Source organism: Myxocyprinus asiaticus, chromosome 38 (genome assembly GCF_019703515.2).
Source record: "Myxocyprinus asiaticus isolate MX2 ecotype Aquarium Trade chromosome 38, UBuf_Myxa_2, whole genome shotgun sequence".
NCBI lineage: Eukaryota > Metazoa > Chordata > Actinopteri > Cypriniformes > Catostomidae > Myxocyprinus > Myxocyprinus asiaticus.
In genome coordinates, this window is record NC_059381.1 from 34,763,253 (window position 1) to 34,784,613 (window position 21,361).

The 21,361-nt window shown below is 36.8% G+C and overlaps 1 protein-coding gene across 1 annotated transcript in view; it reads left to right on the top strand.

Moving 5' to 3' along the window:
- Nucleotides 1–21,361, top strand: part of LOC127429353 (serine/threonine-protein kinase 26-like) — a 43,401-nt gene that overhangs the window by 2,121 nt on the left and 19,919 nt on the right. The window contains exon 2 of the mRNA XM_051678335.1: nt 12,116–12,346. Coding sequence (XP_051534295.1) covers nt 12,116–12,346 — 231 coding nt within the window. The remainder of the gene's footprint in view (nt 1–12,115; nt 12,347–21,361) is intronic.

The following is a 21,361-nucleotide window of genomic DNA, read 5'->3' on the forward strand; positions in this document are numbered from 1 at the left end:
CAGTTACTGTAAGTTTACTGATGGTGTCCATGTGTTGCTTGGCCAGATATTGCGGACTGAACGTGAACTTTCAATTCACGTTAAACTGGGGCTCCACGTGAAATCCAAAATATAAAAAAGGAATTCAAACTACCAGTCTCATATCCACCAATAAAACAACTTAAAGAGATAGTTCAGATGGTAATCTAACCATCAAAAACTCACACCGTGACATCCCTGTTGTTAGGAATGGAAATCGTAAAGGAACTATTCCGGTTCTGATTTCTCTTAATTCTAATTCCTTAACTAGGAAGAATTTGAAGAAATATTTGGAAAAAAGAAAAGCAATTTTTATTGCATACATACAGTGCACAGTGAATAAGACATTTACTTATAGTGCACGTGACGTGCTGTGATCTTGGGCTGCATCTGAAAACGTAGACAGCTGACTTGCTACCTTGCTGCCTAATCAGTTAATAGCTTAACTGACAGCTGTTTTGAATGAATGGTACTCTTAAGGAAACTGGTCTCTGAACAGTTTGAAAAGCACCTTATTTTCATCGTACCTCCGTATACAGGCAGCATTTTCCTGGTTTTGGACGCAGCCTTGAAGTTGCGCTCGTGCGGATCCAGAGCGAGCCTCAATCTCCTGACAATTTAAATGGCCTGGATCACCTACTTGGATTGTCACAGACGAACCGTCATGATTTGTGAATGAGAAGAACTTTTGATCTTGATCCTGAAGTTTTTGATTCTGGCTGATAGAATACGCACTTCAGAGGAATATAATAGGTGAGCGCTCGACAGGAAGAAAACGCTGGATTTTCATGAGGTTTGTGAATCTGTGTAAACGAGATATCTGCATATTTACAAACGGTATATACAGTTATAGAAGCTTTATTAATATTTGCTTTTTATCATTAGAAAAGTTACGCAATAAAAAAAAACTCAAAAAGTTGAGAAGAGACTGTTAGAATACATGCTTTAGAGTTTAATAAATGAGCACTCCACAGGATGCTGGATCTGCTGAAGTTGTGTGAGGTTGGTTTATTACATCTGTTTAAATGAGACATCTGCATATTTGCAGAGGGTATTTGATATTAGTTTGATTGATATTTGCCTTTTTATCATTAGACAAGACAGTTAAAAGTTACAGGGAACTGTTGGGAGAGAGAGGGAGAATGAAACAGGCGAGCACTTAACATTGAGCTCAAACGCGTCTGCCGCGGCTCTGATATTTGGACCGTTTAAATGAGACTGTGTTACACACCGGTCTATTATTGTAGTAACACGATGGCACATAACAACAAAACGAGCCATGACTGGTTGTTTACGTCTCAGACGCTTCACATGCAAACAGCCGATTTTCGGCACCCTCTATAAAAAAAACTGGCCAAATGGGAAAATTTATCAGCTGATGCCGATAATTAAAAGAAGTCAGATTATCGGCTGATTTACCGGCCTCTGCGATATATCGGTTGACCTCTAGTCTCCTCCCGTGAGAGGTGGCGCTGAGTGCTCACAGGAAAACAGAGCAACACACAGGACATAGGCAAGAAGATCGATGACAAACGGCATCTGTAGCGGTACAGCTTGTCGAATTTGCCAAACAACGGTGTCATGTACAGCAAACATGTTGTTTTATTTACGCCAGGCAAAAAATGCAAAAAGTCCTATGCCAATTTATAAAGTCAAGTATTAAATACATTGATTCAATTCAAATAGATCAAAGAAAACAAAAAAAATCTGCACACCAGGCCATAAAAGTTAGGTTCGAAGTCCAAGATCCATTTAGAAAAATATTTTACACAAGATTTGCCATGTATAGTAAAAAAAGTGTACAAACATGCACAAACAAAAAAGTGAATATGTGCACAAAGAAAAAATAGAAAAGAAAATGTAGCAAACGTTTCAGTCCATTGTGGATTATCTTCGTTTTAGTCCATTATGGACTATCTTCAGTACACTGAAAATATTGTTGCAGACCACGTACACCCCTTCATGGCAGTAATATTCCCTGATGGCAGTGGTCTCTTTTCAGCAGGACAATGCGCCCTGCCACACTGCAAAAATTGTTCAGGAATGGTTTGAAAGGTGTTCGCTTGGCCTCCAAATTCCCCATATCTCAATCCGATTGAGCACCTGTGGGATGTGCTGGATCAACAACTCTGATCCATGGAGGCCCTACCTCGCAACTTACAGGACTTAAAGGATCTGCTGCTAACGTCTTGGTGCCAGATATCACAGGACACCTTCAGAGGTCTTGTAGAGTCCATGCCTCGATGGGTCAGAGCTGTTTTGGCAGCACAAGGGGGACCTACATGATATTAGGCAGGTGGTTTTAATGTTGTGGCTAAACGGTGTATAAAGTGACCCTGCAGAGTTGCGCTCACAACGAACTGCTCTGTGGAAATAAAGCGAACTGAGAGAGCACCTCCTGAGCTGAGATGGTCTGAGGTCATTTGTCTGGGGTCGCAAACTCTTCATTAGGCAAATATTCTTTATGGCTATTCTATTTGTTAGGCTATTGTATTGATATTGGAAGTTCCATTCATAATGTTTCCCCCTTTTACCCGGTATAAAATTTCACACCGGTGTTGTCCCTTGTACTGAGTATAATCGGTAACCCTAACTACACGCTGTATGTTGTGCGCTGTGGATTCAAAAGAACAGACTCATGAGAGTCATTCGTTTGGTAAACGGACTACACTGGACTCACTGAGTCCCACACATATCGGTGGAAAAAAGCATGTTTAAGAACCATTAAGCGAAAGTCATAAATCATGCTTCTGTTTTTTTATTATTTTTTAAAATTGTGCCAGTTCTGAATAAGAGAACCTTCTCGGTTCCCAGCCCTAACCTTTGCAACCAATCACAGGCATGTTTATTGCTCACTGTGAATAAGTTATTCCAAATTTGAATAATTTTGTTTTACATGCTGCTAAATGGGTCAGTGAGAAGTTGACCGTTCAGGCACTTGATTTACTGATGTATAAAACGGCAATAAATTAATTCAGGAACATCGTTCTCTGCTTGTTTTATGTGTAGCCTACATTAAGAATCTAACATGCATGTGCCCCACACAAAATAAGTATTTTTTTTAATGAAAATTCTGTTAATCAAAATTAATCACAATTACAATATCAAAAAAAAATGAAATAATCATTATTTTTATCACAATTGTGCAACACTATTGTGAATATCAGTGGAGGAAATGTACCCAGCTGATAAATCTTGCGGGGGGTACTTACAGGGCTCCCTTGTGATCTTGTTAACAAACAGATAGCAGTCATTAATACCCCGTCTGTGCACAGCGTTTTATCAGAGCAAGACAGACTCGCACGCAGGCAGTGAGGCAGGAAATAGCTTGTCACTGCTACTCCACCCAATCTGACTAAAGCACATTGGAGATGCCCAAAGACCAGTTACACTCTCTCTGTTTAAAAGTTGCAAAGTGTACCCTCACTTACATTAAACTGTAACGTCTATAGGCCAGTTTTGTTTAGCCTACAATGTTCATTAGTAAACTGTCCACCCAACCCTGTTGTCTAGGTAACAGCAGTGCAGCAGGTGGCTGTTAGCGGCAGAGCTGACTAGTTGCTCAGTGCAAAGGGGTGGGGACTAGGGTTGGGCAAAAATCATAACATTGACATCACTGTTGTAAAAGGCATAGCCAACCACAAAACTCTTTTTCTGGCATGTTTTAACAGTGTCACTGTTGACTATTTGTAATGCCAGTGAATATGCCTTTTGTGAAGTTAAGAGCTTAGCGTCCATGTAATATGGAGGGATTGCAATGGAAGTTCATTGACCAGGTCCAATAGGATTAAATGTAATGACACCCCCCAGTATAAAGATCTTATTGCTTTGTCTTTAACTGGTTTGCATTAGACATAATGCCTATTTTCAGACATGTCAAAGCTTAATTTGCAAAGTGCTTCACACACTAACTGCATATTTACTTATCTTTAAAGGTGCTGTAAGCAATGTTAACCGTTCTAGAATTTCCACAAGCTGAGCTGTTGTATTAGCCATGCCCTCTCTTTCTAAAACCCCGCACTTCAAAGATACCAAATGAGCTTTAAGACTGACATGAGCAGAAACGGTTGTTAAATGCAACAGCAGCAAAATAGCGTATGAGCAACATGGCATAAAAATGGGATAAATGTGAATGCTCAAAATAATTGACTGGCAGAAAGCGTTATTGACTGCGGCCTGTGGACACATTTTTGTTTGCTGTTTACAGAGTCTAGTGCTGTCACAGAGACCGTAGGGCCCTATGATTTCCGAGTTGCGGAAAACACGGGCGGAATCCATTGATAAAAATGGAATTAACAATAAAATGCCAAATGTCACAGAATTTGACATATTTGAGATTAAATTAATGTATAAATGCAAAATGAATTAAATTCAAATTGTGATAAGTCCTAGTGTGATGATTAAACCACAAAAGGCTGATATTTAATGAACAAATAGCCTATATGGTCTGCATAAGCTTCAACAGAAAGTGAATGTCAGAAGCCACTGCGACAAGATATTATATATATATATGTGTATATATATATATATATATATATGTTTTTTTAGCGCTTTCTCGTCTTTTATTTTTTTGCGCTTTATTATTTACTAAAACACAGATGTAATGATTGATGTATGTCCTCATGAAATCAGAGACTCTCTCCTCGAAATCCGAACACAAGTGGTCAAAAGAGACTAGTGCCCGACCAATATATCAGTCGGACGATATTATCGGCCGATATTAGCCTTTCACCGATATATCGGTACCGATATGAAAACTTTTTTTCAGAACATATAATGCAGAAAACAATGCTTTAGAATTGGTGTTATGTAGTTTGTCCAGCAGAGTGTACTCCGACTCCATTGTATACAGAGCTGACTCTGAACCGACAGTGGCTCTGCAGACAGGGCGGAGTTAAACGGTGTGGAGTTGAGCTGTGTCTCGGTAAGTTAACTAGTTTGTGAAATACATACTGGAAACTTAAACAATGACCCCATCATTTTCCCTTTTCAATATAACTAATATAACATTTAACATTGTCCCTGACAACCATGTCACTCATGTCTGTTTGCTGTTAGCCAGCTACAGTTTGTCAGTGCAGTCAGTAATGTAACAGATTGAAAGGTAAACATCAGAGCATCTTTTTGCAGCTCAGCAGACAACGGTGGTGGATTGTGTGTGAGTGTTGATTTCATGCTATGTTTTTACCTAGTTTGTGAGACACAATGCCGGAAAGTAAAATAAACAACGTCGGTCTTTTACTCTCCGTGACAACGAGCTTATAGCTAACTAGCTAAGCACGTAGCTACTTTCATTGTTGTCAGCTGAGTGGAAGCTAATGAGTAAACATGTATTCACCAAACTGTTTTGTTCAGGATTCACAGTTTGGTACCCCCTTCAACCGAACAGTTCCAGTCATTGTATTTATAAAATGTAATATTTAAAAGTCTGGTTTTCCACCGTTGAAAGTTTCCCCTGAACTTGTCTAGCAGAATACGGCGTAACTCCTCTGCTTATCTGTTTGTTGTGACTCGGCAGTATTAAAATAGTCAGCATTTGACTGATACTAAACAGTAATACTGATGTTTATTTAGCTTTTTATTTTATTTGTATTTATTCTTTATTTTAATGGTCAGCATTTGATACTAAACAGTACTGTTGTTTATTTAGCTATTTATTTTATTTGTATTCTTTATTTAAATGGTCAGCAACTGACTGATACTAAACAGTACTGATGTTTATTAAGCTATTTATTGTTTTTTTTATTTATTCTTTATTTTCTCAGTGTTCATTTCTAGAATTTGTTGACAATGTATAATAATAATGTCAAATGTTCTTTGATAAAAATATTTAAGAAAGCAGCCTTCTGAGTACCTTTGCATAGTCATATTGGTGCAAAATAGGTGCACAATCCACACAGAAAAGATCTGTTTTCATTCCAGCTCAAAAATTAAATATATCGGCCGCCATATCGGTAATCGGTGAATTTTCCCTCTCTAAAATCGGTATCGGTCTCAAAAATCCAATATCGGTAGTGCTCTAATAATAATAATATCACTAATAATTTAATTGTATTTAAGCAATATCTTAGAGTTTCATCACGTCATTAGTTTCATTAATACTTTGATGCTGTACTGTGCAGCACTGTATCTGACCATAATAATAATAATAATAAAAAAAAAGCTAAAATATTGGGTTTTGGATTGTGCTGTGAAGATTATTATAGATGCTCTTCATTTAATACAAAATAATGCTAATTGTTCTGTTTTAATTTTATTAAAATTCTATTAATTTGACTAGACTGTTTTTTTTTTTTTTGTTTTTTTTTTAATGAAAAAATTTAAACTTTAAAACCCAGAAATCAGAGAAAATAAAACGAAAACACGGAATTTGGGAAAAAATCAAATGGATTCCATAGGGCCCTAAGACCGGTGAGATCTCACAAAACTTATTTTATTAATATCTTTCAGGGAGTAGGAATTAGGGAATAAAAATAGGGTATTTTACATACCTTTCCATGGAAAAAAGCTTATAGCACCTTTAAGTTCAAGGGATAGTTCACCTAAAATTGACAATTCTGTAAATATTTACTCACCCTTATATCCTTCCAAACCCCAGTTAAGGAATAGTTCTCTCTTTTTATAATCTTCAATGCTTCCTTTTTTACAAAACTAGAATGATATAGAATGATCTAAGCAACTACACAAATCCTTTTAGTACAGTAAAACCCATATTTTATAGTTGCGTATAAACTACAGTAGTGTTGAATGCTTGATTCTGACTGGTTGATGCCTGTTGTCATTCTAAGGTGTGCAATTATTTTTCAGTAAATGCACGTCTATGAAGTAGTTTCAGGTCTTGACCGCATAATGGTTGAATATAACTTCGCCAAATTATGTTTGGCATTTCAAAGAGCCGTACAGCCTAAAACAGCAAAATAACTAAATAAAACAAAGACACTGGCTAAGTATACCAGATAAGGATTTCTGTAATAGCAGAAAGCACCCTCACGCTCTTGATCCCTCGCTCACCCTCACACACATTCAAACGAACACACGAAATGCTAGAAATATGTTCGCAATATTGTGACATCTGATTACATCGTCCACCCCCCAGTTGAGGGATCGGTGAATATTCTTGCTTTATTTTGCATTAAAAATTCAATTCATTTATTGAAACATGAGAAACTTATACCAAAGATATTTCTAAATTCAATTACATTTCAAACTAAACGAAAAAGCAATTAAATTAACGAAGTGGTCAAAAAATCTTACATAACCACTCTTTCATTTGACCTCACACATCTACAATAGGTGCAAAATTACTAATACAAATTAAGATCTAAAGACAATTATAAATGTAAACCGTAATAATGATAATAATAATTGAAATTAGGGGTGGGCGATATGACCAAAAACTTATATCACGATATGAGTAATTTTATATCACGATAACAATATTTTTGAATAATAGGGTTCAAAACAGTGTTCCTATGAATGCAAACTTTAATACAGTGAAAAAGACACTCTATTAGCGTAACATAAATATATATATATATAAATAAAAAATTTCCAACATTCTTTTGAATGTCCATGTACTAAAATAAAATATTTGATGCCATGAGTGTACCTTCATTTACTATTACAATTATTTTGAATGTCCATGGAAAATGAAGCAATGTGATAATTTTACTTGGTCACAAAAAGTAGTCCGTTAATTTTCCTGATGAACTTTCACCTTTTGCTGACCTTATGTTTCTCAGAGCTAATGTGTGCTTCTAAATCACTTGCACCTTTATTAGCAACTGACACATAAGTGCCAGCTTTACATGTCATACTTTCTGCTTCCCAAGGATCTCAACCTGGACGAAAGCATGGGAATTTTTTGTGCAAATCTTCTGTAAATTTGCACTTTCGTTTGGGCATTGTTTCCACTCAGCTGTCATTTGCTGCTACTGTCAAGCAACTGTTTGATGTCGAACACAACAGCGCTTCATGCGTTTGTGGAGAGATTAACAGGCAGGAATTTGGCCAATAGTTGCTGCAAGCCTCTTATAATCGACCAATTGGTGTGTGAGAAGGCGGGACGTACAAAGAGGGGTTAAAGCAATGCAAATATGCGCGCACACACAATGAAGTATTAGACCAGATGCACATCATATTGCAACTAAAGCCGAATCCTGGACATTTTTGCAAATTTTGAAATCCCGGCCGGACGCTTTTAAGGTCTGAAAAAGAGGACATGTCTGGGAAAAAGAGGATGTATGGTCACCCTAATCATGATTCTAACTTCGGCAGTAATATTATCTGTTTGCTCTTGTACACTGATGATGATAAATTGTGTGTGGAGTAGTATATAAATGCATTGGATACATTTAATGTTAGTTAACGTTACTTACCTCAAAGATTTGTCGTCCTTCTCAACCAAATAACATTAGACGGATCCAGGAATACTCCAATGCATATATCTACGAGTGTGTCTGAGCGCGTGAGTTTACAGCAGTGGGTGAGGAGCTGACTGAACTGACTGGAACTGACTGGTGCGCGAGAGAGGGTGCAGAACTCAACCTTTTATTTTATGTTATTACTGAGAAGTAGAAGTGCAAAAATATTTTAGATGAGAAGTGTAAAAATATTTTCGGTTCATTATGATACCGTGGCGGGGCAAATTAGACAGTGGCGAGCTGCCAGAATCTAGTCAGTTAGTGGGAAACACTGAATTGATCACAATGTAAAGTCAGGACATTAATAATGTGAAAAATTACTATTACAATTTGAAAAAATATATAAACTAAAGCATTAATAAAACTGGCTAGCTGTCAGTTTGTCCAGATACTCAGGTGACATTTCACCCCACACTTCCTGTAGCACTTGCCATAGATGTGCCTGTCTTGTCGGGCACTTCTCACGCACCTTACAGTCTCGCTGATCCCACAAAAGTTAATGGAGTTAAGATCCATAACACTCTTTTCCAATTATCTGTTGTCCAATGTCTGTTTCTTTGCCCACTCTAACCTTTTCTTTTTGTTTTTCTGTTTCAAAAGTGGCTTTTTCTTTGCAATTCTTCCCATAAGGCCTGCACCCCTGAGTCTTCTCTTTACTGTTGTACATGAAACTGGTGTTGAGCGGGTAGAATTCAATGAAGCTGTCAGCTGAGGACATGTGAGGCGTCTATTTCTCAAACTAGAGACTCTGATGTACTTATCCTCTTGTTTAGTTGTACATCTGGTCTTCCACATCTCTTTCTGTCCTTGTTAGAGCCAGTTGTCCTTTGTCTTTGAAGACTGTAGTGTACACCTTTGTATGAAATCTTCAGTTTTTTGGCAATTTCAAGCATTGTATAGCCTTCATTCCTCAAAACAATGATTGACTGATGAGTTTCTAGAGAAATCTGTTTTTTTTTTGCCATTTTTGACCTAATATTGACCTTAAGACATGCCAGTCTATTGTATACTGTGGTAACTCAAAAACAAACACAAAGACAATGTGTTCATTTAATTAACCTTTCAACTGTGTTTGATATAATGGCAAGTGATTTTCCAGTACCAAATTATCAATTTAGCAAGATTACTCAAGGATAAGGTGTTGGAGTGATGTCTGCTGTCTAGATTTGATAGAAAATGACTTTTTTCAAATAGTGATGGTGCTGTTTTTTTTACATCAGTAATGTCCTGACTATACTTTGTAATCAGCTGAATGCCACTTTAGTGAATTAAAGTACCAATTTCCTTCCAAAACAGCAAAATCTGTACATTATTCCAAACTTTTGGCCGCCAGTGAATATCACTCAAACAATATTCATACATATAAGTTAATACTTTCTGTACAAAGCTAACATATGTCAATGTGCAGTAAGGCGTAATGTACAGTCAGCTGGCTGTTATCGCAAAATAAACCCCAAAAGGATGATCAGGACCCTGACATGACACTTATTAAATGGCTACTACTAACCAAATAAATAAATTAGGGCTGCAACATCTAATCAATAAAATCGATTATTATCAGTAATGAAAATCATTGACGACAAATGTTGTTATCAATTAGCTAGATATGCCGTGAGCATGGAGAAGCTCTGTCAGTGACATCACTTTACAGCCCAGTGAAAATGTGTTGCATGAAAACTCATTGGAAAAACAAGTTGTCCAACACACGAGAGCACATTATAAACACTAAAGAAGATCATAATAAGCATACAGTTTAATGTGGAGCGGTTGCTGCATCAGGTGGGTTGACAGAGTGATTGTGCCGTTTGATGCGCTTAACATTTGTTTCTCTCCAGCACATGATTTACATTTGACTGCTATTTTCTGTTTTATAATGTATACTATGTATGTTATGAATTCAAAATCAGGCGCGTATTTTGCAAAACTGTTTTTACCAAATGCGAGTCTCTGTTAAACTTCACTGAGCAAGTGAGCACGCACACGCATCCACGTCAATCAAACCAGTCGCAATGGAGAGGGAGCGCAATCATTTTGATCAAACTCGTGCAACATCATACTGTGCTTTCGGTTTCAATGTAATCAATTGTTCAGCTTTCATTTATGTACCACTGATGTCTCAGAGGTCAAAGTGTGCAGTTTAAAGTGTTTTAGATCATTCCTCATGTGACAGCATGTAATACAGTGAGCACCGGGATGAGACTTTTCAGCACGAGTGAATCTGCACAGCGTTTACAGATGACTATACTGTATTAAACTGTATATAGTGCTGAATATAATGAATAATAATGCAAAGGGTCCTGATATTTGATCATCCTGATAATGCCAAATGTAATATCTGATTCCACTAGTAAATTTATACCATGGCAAACATTATTTTACTGGATAAACATACACATATTTTTTAGAAGAATAGTTTAGAAAAATGTAATCACCAACACTACTATTTTAAAACTTACAATATTAATTGAAAATACTTAATGTAATCAGTGACAGTGTACAAGCATATGTATCTAACATGATTATGTATTTTTCAGCTGGGCTGAAAAAGTAATGAAAGGAACTGTTTTGCATATGTACTGAAAGTAATAATAAATTCAAACTTCATGATTCAGGCTTTGTTCAAAGTTTTGTGAGAGTATAGAATCATGAATTCAGTACTGTAAATCGAACCATACCCTTATGGCCTTTATCATTTCTAAGTTTAAAAAAATATATATTTTAATAAAATACAAAAAATTAAATTTCTTTTTTTTTAATCGGATTAATCTGAGAAATAATCGAAGATTAATCGATTATCAAAATAATTGTTAGTTGCAGCCCTAAAATAAATGGACATGAAATATTGATTTGTGTTAAAATTAAGTGAGAAGAAATCCCTGAACAGACGATTTGCATGTCAGGTTTGCGCCTGAACTTGTAGAGATTGCAGAGTGATACGGGAAGTCAGAAGGAGGACTCTCAATACCCAGAATACAGATCTGATATGACTTAATCCCCAGATGTGGAGTTGTTACTCAGACATATCAGATGGCTATGTGGCACCATTGACCAATCAGAATAGAGTATTCCAGAGAGCCATGTAATATGCTAAACAAATGGTGTCCATTCTTTACTTTAAATACTCTGAATAATACGTTGCAGATATGAGTGTTACAGATGCTTCATATCAGTATCATATGAATATCAATAGGTCTAAACTGAAGAAAAAAAAGAAAATGAAAAAAAAAAACTTGGCTACTCTAGAATGAAAGTTTTCTGATATCTGGACTGGACTTTTCTGATATCTGTTATACATAGAAGTAGTTTGATATACTGGTAATGAGTACTTTACTGTGTATAAGAAGTTAAAGTTTACATTTCACAGCAAATGTCAAAATGCTGGAATTGCCCACTTGTTATGAATAATTGCTTAATCTTGAAGCAATGTTTACTTAATTAAGAAATTAGTATAAGTGTTGCTATGGTATCAAAATTGCTATCAAGAATCGTGAAATTTCAGTGATATTGGTACCGACTACTGAAAATGTTGGTGGTGTGACGATCCTAGCCTCAAATATGTGATTGCAAATTTACCTGAGTTGTATTGGTGAGATTCCACCTGTCACAAGACTGCAGTAATATAAGTGAGTGTCTGTCTCAACAAGAAGTAAAACTGAATGAATCTTTTGTTACAGAATAGTCGAGCAGACCCTGAAGAGCTGTTCACTAAACTAGAGCGCATCGGGAAGGGCTCATTCGGGGAGGTCTTCAAAGGTATCGACCGCCGCACTCAGAATGTCGTGGCCATCAAGACCATTGACCTAGAGGAAGCAGAGGACGAAATCGAAGACATCCAACAGGAAATCACAGTGCTCAGTCAGTGTGATAGTCCACATGTCACCAAATACTACGGCTCATACCTAAAGGTACAGACAATTGGATGGCAAACGCTGTTGGCTGAATGTGGCTTATGAAGGACAATGGGGCCTTCCTCAAGGGGGCCTTTTTCTTAGCCTGAAAGCCAAATCCACCATGGGCCACTTTCAAATATCAAGGCATTTTTGTCAAACATTTGTTTTAATATTTGTTTTTTAATACTGTGAATGTGTGTGTGTGTGTGTGTGTGTGTGTGTGTGTGTATATATATATATATATATACATACACACACACACACACTACTGGTCAAAAGTTTTGAAACACTTGACTGGAATGTTTCTCATGATCTGCAAAATCTTTTGATCTGAAGGTGTATGCTTAAATGTTTGAAATTAGTTTTGTAGATAAAAATATAATTGTGCCGCCATATTTATTTCATTATAAAACTAAAATGTAATAAAAAAAAAAAGTTTTTGAAATTGATGACTTGGACCAAATAATAAAGAAAAGCAGCCAATAAGTGCCCAACATAGATGGGAACTGCTTCAATACTGTTTAAAAAGCATCCCAGGGTGATAAATCAAGAAGTTGGTTGAGAAAATGTCAAGAGTACATGTCTGCAAATTCTAGGCAAAGGGTGACTACTTTGAAGATGCTAAAATATAACACGGTTTTGATTTATTTTGGATTTTTAGTCACAACATAATTCCCATATTTCCATTTATGTTATTCCATAGTTTTGATGACTTTACTATTATTCTAAAATGTGAAAAAAAAATAGTTTTGGCTGCCAAAACAGCGCCAATCCGCATCTAAGAATAGCATTCTGTGATGATATTCTTCTTACCACAATTTTACAGAGCGGTTATCTGAGTTACCATAGACTTCGTCAGTTCGAACCAGTCTTGCCATTCTCTGTTGACCTGATTTGGACCGTGGCATGACTGTTGGTGCTAGATGGGCTGGTTTGAATATTTCTGTAACTGCTGATCTCCTGGGAGTCTCTATAATTTACTCAGAATGGTGCCAAAAACAAAAAACATCCAGTGAGTGACAGTTCTGTGGATGGAAATGCCTTGATGAGAGAGGTCAACAGAGAATGGCCAGACTGGTTTGAACTGACAAAGTCTACGGTAACTCAGATAACCGCTCTGTACAATTGTGGTGAGAAGAATATTATCTCAGAATGCTATTCGAGATGCGGGTTGGTGCTGTTTTGGCGGCACGAGGGGGACCTACACAATATTAGGCAGGTGGTTTTAATGTTGTGGCTGATCAGTGTGTGTGTGTGTGTGTGTGTGTGTGTGTGTGTATATATACACATACACACACACACACACACACATATATATATATATATATATATATATATATATATATATATTTATTTATTTATTTATTTTAGGGCTGTCAAGTTTACACAAATTCAGTGAGATTAATTATTAAAAAAAAGAATGCATTAATAAATTAAGGCAATTAATTATGTCCCTTTACTGTAATAAGGAATATTCCTAATATTATTGCAATTCAAGCTTGAAGTACAACCTGTTTACAGTAGAGGGCAGTAAGTGAAACTCCAGCTGTATAGGCAACATGCAGCTGTACAGAGAACAAACCACAATCGGGCTGTGTCTGAAATCGTTCACCCATTCACTATTTCCTGTATGTGAATGGCAGTGAGTGCTCTGCATCAGCAAGGAGTGAATGAAATGAGTGAATTCAGACGATGACGTATCCACCGAGCGTCGGAGAGAGTGATGGAGCTGTCGCAGAAAGACTTCATCACATATGTACTTTAAAATTTCATATACTTTACTTTGCAAAATAATAATACTTGTTATTGGTATATTAATACAATAAATTCATTGTAATTTTTATGTATGTTCATAATTATTTAAATGAAACAGCATAAGTTTAAGAAAATACATAATGTATACAATAAGAACCGATCCAACCTGGTAGCGTTTCTGGCCGCAGAGATGAGAAAACCATGGGAACGTAGCACCCTCATTCGACCATAAAGCAGCACTTAAGTTATCATAACCTACATGTGAAAACCAGATATTTGAATCATCCACTAAATTATCATTTGCACTGTGTGCTGTCTCCTGATTTACAATTATATCACCCCAGTGAATTATTTAGTGAAGAAAGAATTTTTAGCTTAATGGCAAAATAAAACTCCACATCATAACATCATCTATATACAGAGGTGGGTAGAGTAGCCAAAAACTGTACTCAAGTAAAAGTACAATTACTTAAAAAAAATAATTACTCTAGTAGAAATGAAAGTACTAACATAAATACTTGAGTAAGAAAGCATCCAATTAAAAGAGTATTTAAGTAGTGAGTAACTCGTTACTCTCACAAATGACATAATAGACGTTTACTCCCCTATATTCCATTACATAATACACATTGAACATGTACTACAGAATTATTATTAATGGGAATTCTGTCATCATTCACCATCATGTTGTTCCAAACCCGTATGACTTTCTTCCATGCAACACAATAAGGAGATATTAGACAATGTTTGCCTGAGTCACTATTTACTTTCAGTGAATGTGTTTTTTTTTTTTTCTCCATATTTTGAAAGTGAATGGTGACTGAGACTGTCAGTCCCTAACATTCTGTCTAACATATTTTGTGTTCCACATAATACAAAGCATCACACTGGTTTGGAACAACATGAGGGTATGGAAATGATGACAGAATATTAAATTATGTCTGAGCTATCACTTTAAAGAGTTTACCCAAAAATGAAATTATTTCATCATTTACTCACCCTCATGCCATCCCAGATGTGTATGACTTCCTTTCTTCTGCAGAACACAAATTAGGATTTTTAAAATAATATTTTAGTGCTGTAGGCCAAAATTTTGATGCTCCAAAAAGCACATAAAGGCAGCATAAAAGTCATCCATAAGACTCCAGTGGTTAAATCCATGTCTTCAGAAGTGATATGATAGGTGAGGGTGAGAAACAGAGAAACGATGAGATGTTTCTCTTCCACATCTGTCACATCGCTTCTGAAGATATTGATTTAACTACTGGAGTCTTATGGATGACTTTTATGCTGTTTGTTTAGCTTTAAAATGTTGCCACCCATTCACTTGCATTGTATGGACCTACAGAGCTGAGAAATTCTTCTAAAAATCTTCAATTGAGTTCAGCAGATGAAAGAAAGTCATACACATCTGAGGTGGCATGAGGGTGAGTAAATAATGAGAATTTTCATTTTTGGGTGAACTATCCCTTTAAGGGCTCTTGTCAGATCTGGATGAATTTGTCAGTAAGAGAGGTTTGGAAACATTTCTAGTAATTATTACAGTGAAAATGTCCCACAAGGACATTATATATAATGTTGAAATATAAACCAAAGCAAGATCATGCTTTATTAATGCCTTTCACTATTTCATAGCTTTTAAAGTCCTGTGTGGATTGTTATTTCAGTGTAGTTACAGTTTTCAGTGTCTTTAAGTATTTAGATCATTAGTTCTGTACAACACTCACTGTGTCTGAAACCGCCCCCTATCCACTATATAGTGCACTATTTCGGGTGTCTGCCATTTTGTAGGAGTGTCTGAATTCTGAGTGAGCCACTCGTTCCCTACTTTTGTTCACTCATTCTTACCCACAATGCACTCTAATTTCGAGTGTACATCAAAATGTGTAATTGCCCACAATCCACCACGGGGAAGATGTACATGCTGGAAATGTACTGCTTCCTTCACTCCTGCAATGTTTTATTTCATGCTGAATGTAGAAAATTACTTTTTGACTAATCATTACTTGATTAAAATAACAACATATAGAGAGACAAAACATACAGATACATTTTAAAATGTACTCTTTATTTGATCAAATGTGTTGACTCTATATTATCATACAGTATATATTAAAAATGACAAACAGAATGAAGATTTATTGTAGTAATATATTATTTAATAAGAATAACAAGTAAGGCCCAAGTATTTTAAAATTTCATATGTGACGTTGTTTCTGCAACAGCCCCAGAGCTCCGACACTCGGTGTACACGTCAGCATCCGAATTCACTCATTTCGTTCACTCACTGCTGAGATATAGCGCACTAACTGCCTTTCACTATATAAGAAATAGTGAATGTGTGAACGATTGCAGACACATCCACTCTCTTCACAATATGATCGCCTCGCGCCCGCACATCTCTCACACGCATGCCCAAAGCACCACGCTGTGCACGCGCAGAAATGTTGTCTGTTCGCACTCAAGTTGTCGATCACGTGAATGGCAGTGATTTACACTTAACTTGGATGTTTACATTGATTTATACAGTTAATCCATCTGAAGTAGCTGTGATAGTTTCCAGTACCCACACGAGGGCGCGGGGTAAATGCATAATACTGCTCATGACATGCGGGACAAAGTGCACTGATATATTGCTGCACTGATTTAAAAATTTACACTTAAAAACTGATGTCATAAGAGCCCAGTTATTGAATCACCCTGAAAATGACCATCTCATTACACAGAAAAGCCCGCGTTAGGATTAGAGCCAAAACTTACCTCAGCGTGCTGCCTTAAATTTGAGCCGTGATTTTAATCTTGAAATATCAGCTTGTCTTGGTGTTTAATGAAGGCATTGCATGATGAAACTATTCTTTTTTCACTGTGCGGAGCAAAGAAAGTGTTTCACTTTGAAGAGCTTGATGCTTCAGCAGTGATTGAGTGATAGTCTGTGACACCGGCTCAGCGCGCGCAGCTGTGTGAAATTCCGCTCTCATAAAAGTCCCATTCAGTAATCTCTCAATAAATTACACATTAAAATTAAACCCAGTAATGTAAGGACACCCATTGTAAAGAAGTAAAAGTAAAAAAATGTAATTAGAAATTTACTTGAGTGAGAGTAAAATGTACCCACTTTTAAACCTACTCTAAAAGTAAATTTTTTTTCAAAATGTTACTCAAGTAAATGTAACGGAGTAAATGTAGCGCGTTACTACCCACCTCTGTCTATATAAATAAATTATAAATTTTAATGTGTCTGTATGATTTTGGCTCACTATATTTCGTTATTTTAATCAAGTAATATTTTTAAAAAAAGTAAAACAAAACAGTCAGCATGAAATAAAACATTGCAGGAATAAAGGAATCTGTAAACTGGCATCTCTCTCTCTCTCCCACATGTGCTCTCTCTCCCAGCTCGTCAGTCCTACCCGTGGTGGATTATGGGCAATAAACCGTCTTCGAATGTACATCCGATGTACACTCAAAATTAGAGTACATTGTGGGTAAGAATGAGTGAACGAATGTAGGTAATGAGTAGTTCACTCAGAATTCGGATGCTTCTACAAAATGGCCGACACCCGAAATAGTGCACTATATAGTGGATAGTGGGTGATTTCGGACACAGCATTAGGCTTGCTTGACTGGATTCTCAGCCTCATATGCCACGTGCAGCCCACGGACCACCCACAGTGCACTTACCGTCTGAAGCTTATAGCACACTAAACTGGAAGACTTTTTCTTGATCAACTTCCACAAGTAGACGCACACAGGACATTTTATCAATCTGCCTGGAAGCTGAGTTGTTCACAAGGTTCTGTGTCGATAGAATAAGTGCTTTTGAGGACCAAGTAATCACAGAATTAAGTTTGCCAAGTTAGTGATCTTTTAAAGATATTCAGCGTTTCGTTTGAGGAACGTAACAAAGTAAAGCGGATATCCACGAACAGAGCTGCATTTTCTGCTTTTTTTTTTGCTTTGTTATATCTGTGTAAATCTATTTTTCTGTGCTGTACTTAGACTCTACACATTTTCTGCTATTCTCCCATCTGTTTTCTGTGCAATCGCTCGCCAAGACTCACGCGTTACCTATATAAATTATTTTTTCCCCCATGTCGGTCTTTTATTATGGTATGATACATCTCTGATAATCCCGCCCCTAAACACTCCATAATTACAAAATCGACTGTGATTGGTCACTTTACATGTCAGTTAGATGGCTTTTCCTGTCTAAATGTGTGGTTCTAGGCCAATTGAAGCAGTTATAGTGCCCAGACCTATGCCTTAGTCATAGGTCTAGCTACATGAGACTAGCTTGACTCTAGCTACAGCACAACATGAGGATGCTTTCTTTCATTCAAACACAGCTGGATGGAGTGCAAGTCTAAAAGCAGGGATCAAAGTAGCTGTGGCAAGTTTTAAACTGTGTTTAACTTGACAGTGTCTTAAATGCTGGGTTTATGACATGACTCGAGTCAAACACTCAAAGCATCTGTTTAACGCACGTGTACATTGGAGTCATTTCAAAAGTTTGTAACTAAGATTATTGTGGGTGCACAACATATTTTTCACGGCATCCAACAGTTTATTTATTTTTTTATCTGCAGCAGTTTGTCAAAGCAATCCTTTGTCAGACCATAAAAAATCAGCAACAGACTCCATTAAAACACTGTCCTTTAATCACAAATAAACCTGTGGACTATACATAATAACGTAAACATTGCTTACAGAAGGTGATTTAAAGTCTGATAATGATTCAAATTTAAATTTTCTGTTGAATGCAGTAAATTTTGTACAATGCTTCAAATATTGAGGATGATTTGAGACACAGCTTCTCAAGTTGTTAGTAACTACACACAAATGCACCATGCACTGTCAGCACGCTTAAACATTCCAAGAATTTGTATCTCTCAATTCATCCCTTTAAAAGCATCACAGCTAAAAATATTAAACTCAGTAGTTTGTTGTTGGACAACTACTGTAGTGGAACATCCTGTCCCATTTAGGATGTGTACCTTTAAATGACTTCTGTCTGCATGTTTTACATCCGTCGTCTTCAGCAACCCTCAATCATTCAAATGCTTCCAAACAGCCAATTTAAATTGTGTTTTTGGTGGATAGGGGTCTGGTGGATTGAATTCCCTTTTTTATTGTGGAGTTCGTGTGTAGCCCCAGTTTCACATGTATTGAAAGTTCACATTCTGTCTGCGATACCAGGCCGAGCACCACACGGACACTGTCCGTAACCATAGAAACAGCCATATAGAAACCACGTGGTAACAAGGCACAACAAGCACTAGAGGTTTTCACATTTAGGCTTACACCGAAAAAACTATTTGATATTTCTTTTCATTTTCCACATTGAAATGAATAACTACAATAACCAGAATTTGTTCCCCCCCCCACAGTAAACCACGCCCTATAGATAACTGTTGTTGCCATCTTTATCTATGTGTTAATGCGAAACTTTGGTTATAAACCAAAATGATTCCAGTCTTAGCTTTGGTTTGAAAGGAATTCTTGAAACTTGAATTTTTATAGATTGGGCAATGTTTGAAATCACAGAGAATGTTTTTTTTATAATTGTATTTTTGCGAAGTAACATTTAGAACTGGATAATATTTAAAGCTTCAAGGTGCTTGAAAAAGATGATTTAGGTACCCTGAAAATGCTGGAAAAGTGCTTGAATTTCACTCTTAAAAAGCTGAACAAACCCTGATTTATATATATATTTTTGCCTTGTGAAAACATTTCACAGTTTTTAACTGTAGAGTCTAAATTCTTACGGTTGAGTTAACTATGGCATTTTTAAATGGCAGTTAATGGTGAAACTGTATAATCGCAACATCCATAGTGTCGACGGACACTTTTGTAGCGTCTCAAATTGGTTGTGTTGCAACGCACTGGTTTTCAGCATCTTTTGCCATAAAAATCATTTTAAGACCGTGTGTCAAGAAAAATGTTGCATGAAACTGAAAAATCATCTCTAAACCCCTGCAATATGTCATGGTCCATCCAGCTGTGTTTGAACAGTTGTCGGGTTATCTGTACAGCTGAGGCTGCGCTGATTGTGGAATGCAAAAACAAGAATGTGATATCAAGCTTTTTTTTTTTTTTTTTTTTAAGTCCCCTCCCAATTCGGAATGCCCAATTTCCACTACTTAATAGGTCCTCGTAGTGGCGCGGTTACTCGCCTCAATCTGGGTGGCAGAGGACAAGTCTCAGTTCCCTCCGCTTCTGAGACCGTCAATCCGTGCATCTTATCATGCGGCTCGTTGTGCGTGACAGCGCGGAGACTCCGCATGTAGAGGCTCATGCTACCCTCCGCGATCCACGCACAACTTACCATGCGCCCCATTGAGAGCGAGAACCACTAATCGTGACCACAAGGAGGTTACCCCATGTGACTGTACCCTCCCTAGCAACCGGGCCAATTTGGTTGCTTAGGAGACCTGGCAGGAGTCACTCAGCACGCCCTGGATTCGAACTCGTGACTCCAGGGGTGGTAGTCAGCATCAGTACTCGCTGATACTAATGAAATTAATAAAGTTAAAGCAATATGGATTTAATCAGGCTGGTTGTCTATTTTCACTGCAGATATGAACTTCAAATAGCATTAAATATTTTCCATAGCAGTTATACTTTAAACTCAGACATGAATTGTAAAATATGCTATAGCTTAGCTTCTAGATATAAAAACTACACTGATAACAGAAATTTCATGAGGCAATAAAACCTCTTGGGAAAAGACATCATTATGAAATGTCACTCAGGCGAAACTTGTGATGACGTCAATAAGTGAGAGATGACAAAAAAAAGAGACGAAACAGTCTTTATGAAGAACTATTTTATTAATGACACATTGATGGCATATTGCTCATTAGGGCTGGGGAAAAATGTTGATTTTTCCAATGCATTGCAATCTTAATTTTAACAATCTCAATATCGATTCTTAAATCCCAAGCTGGATCTACAATGCAAATTTTAATTTGCTTAAGATTTAAAGGTTTTCTTTTTAAATCAAATTCAGATGAATTCGGTGAAAACATCGTTAAAATATTTGTGTACATATTGCCCAGCCCAAGTGTTCATACATGTTCTATTCAGCGGTGATCTGGATGACAAAGACTTGCATTGAGAACATTTAATAGGCATTAAAATAACTTATATATATTTATATAAGTTTCATGCTAACTGCTGTTGTACCGCTCTTTCTATGGTACACACGTTCTGAATCAGATGTTAGCAGTAGTACATTGTTACCTTTGAATGGAAACAAGGACAAAAGAATGCTGA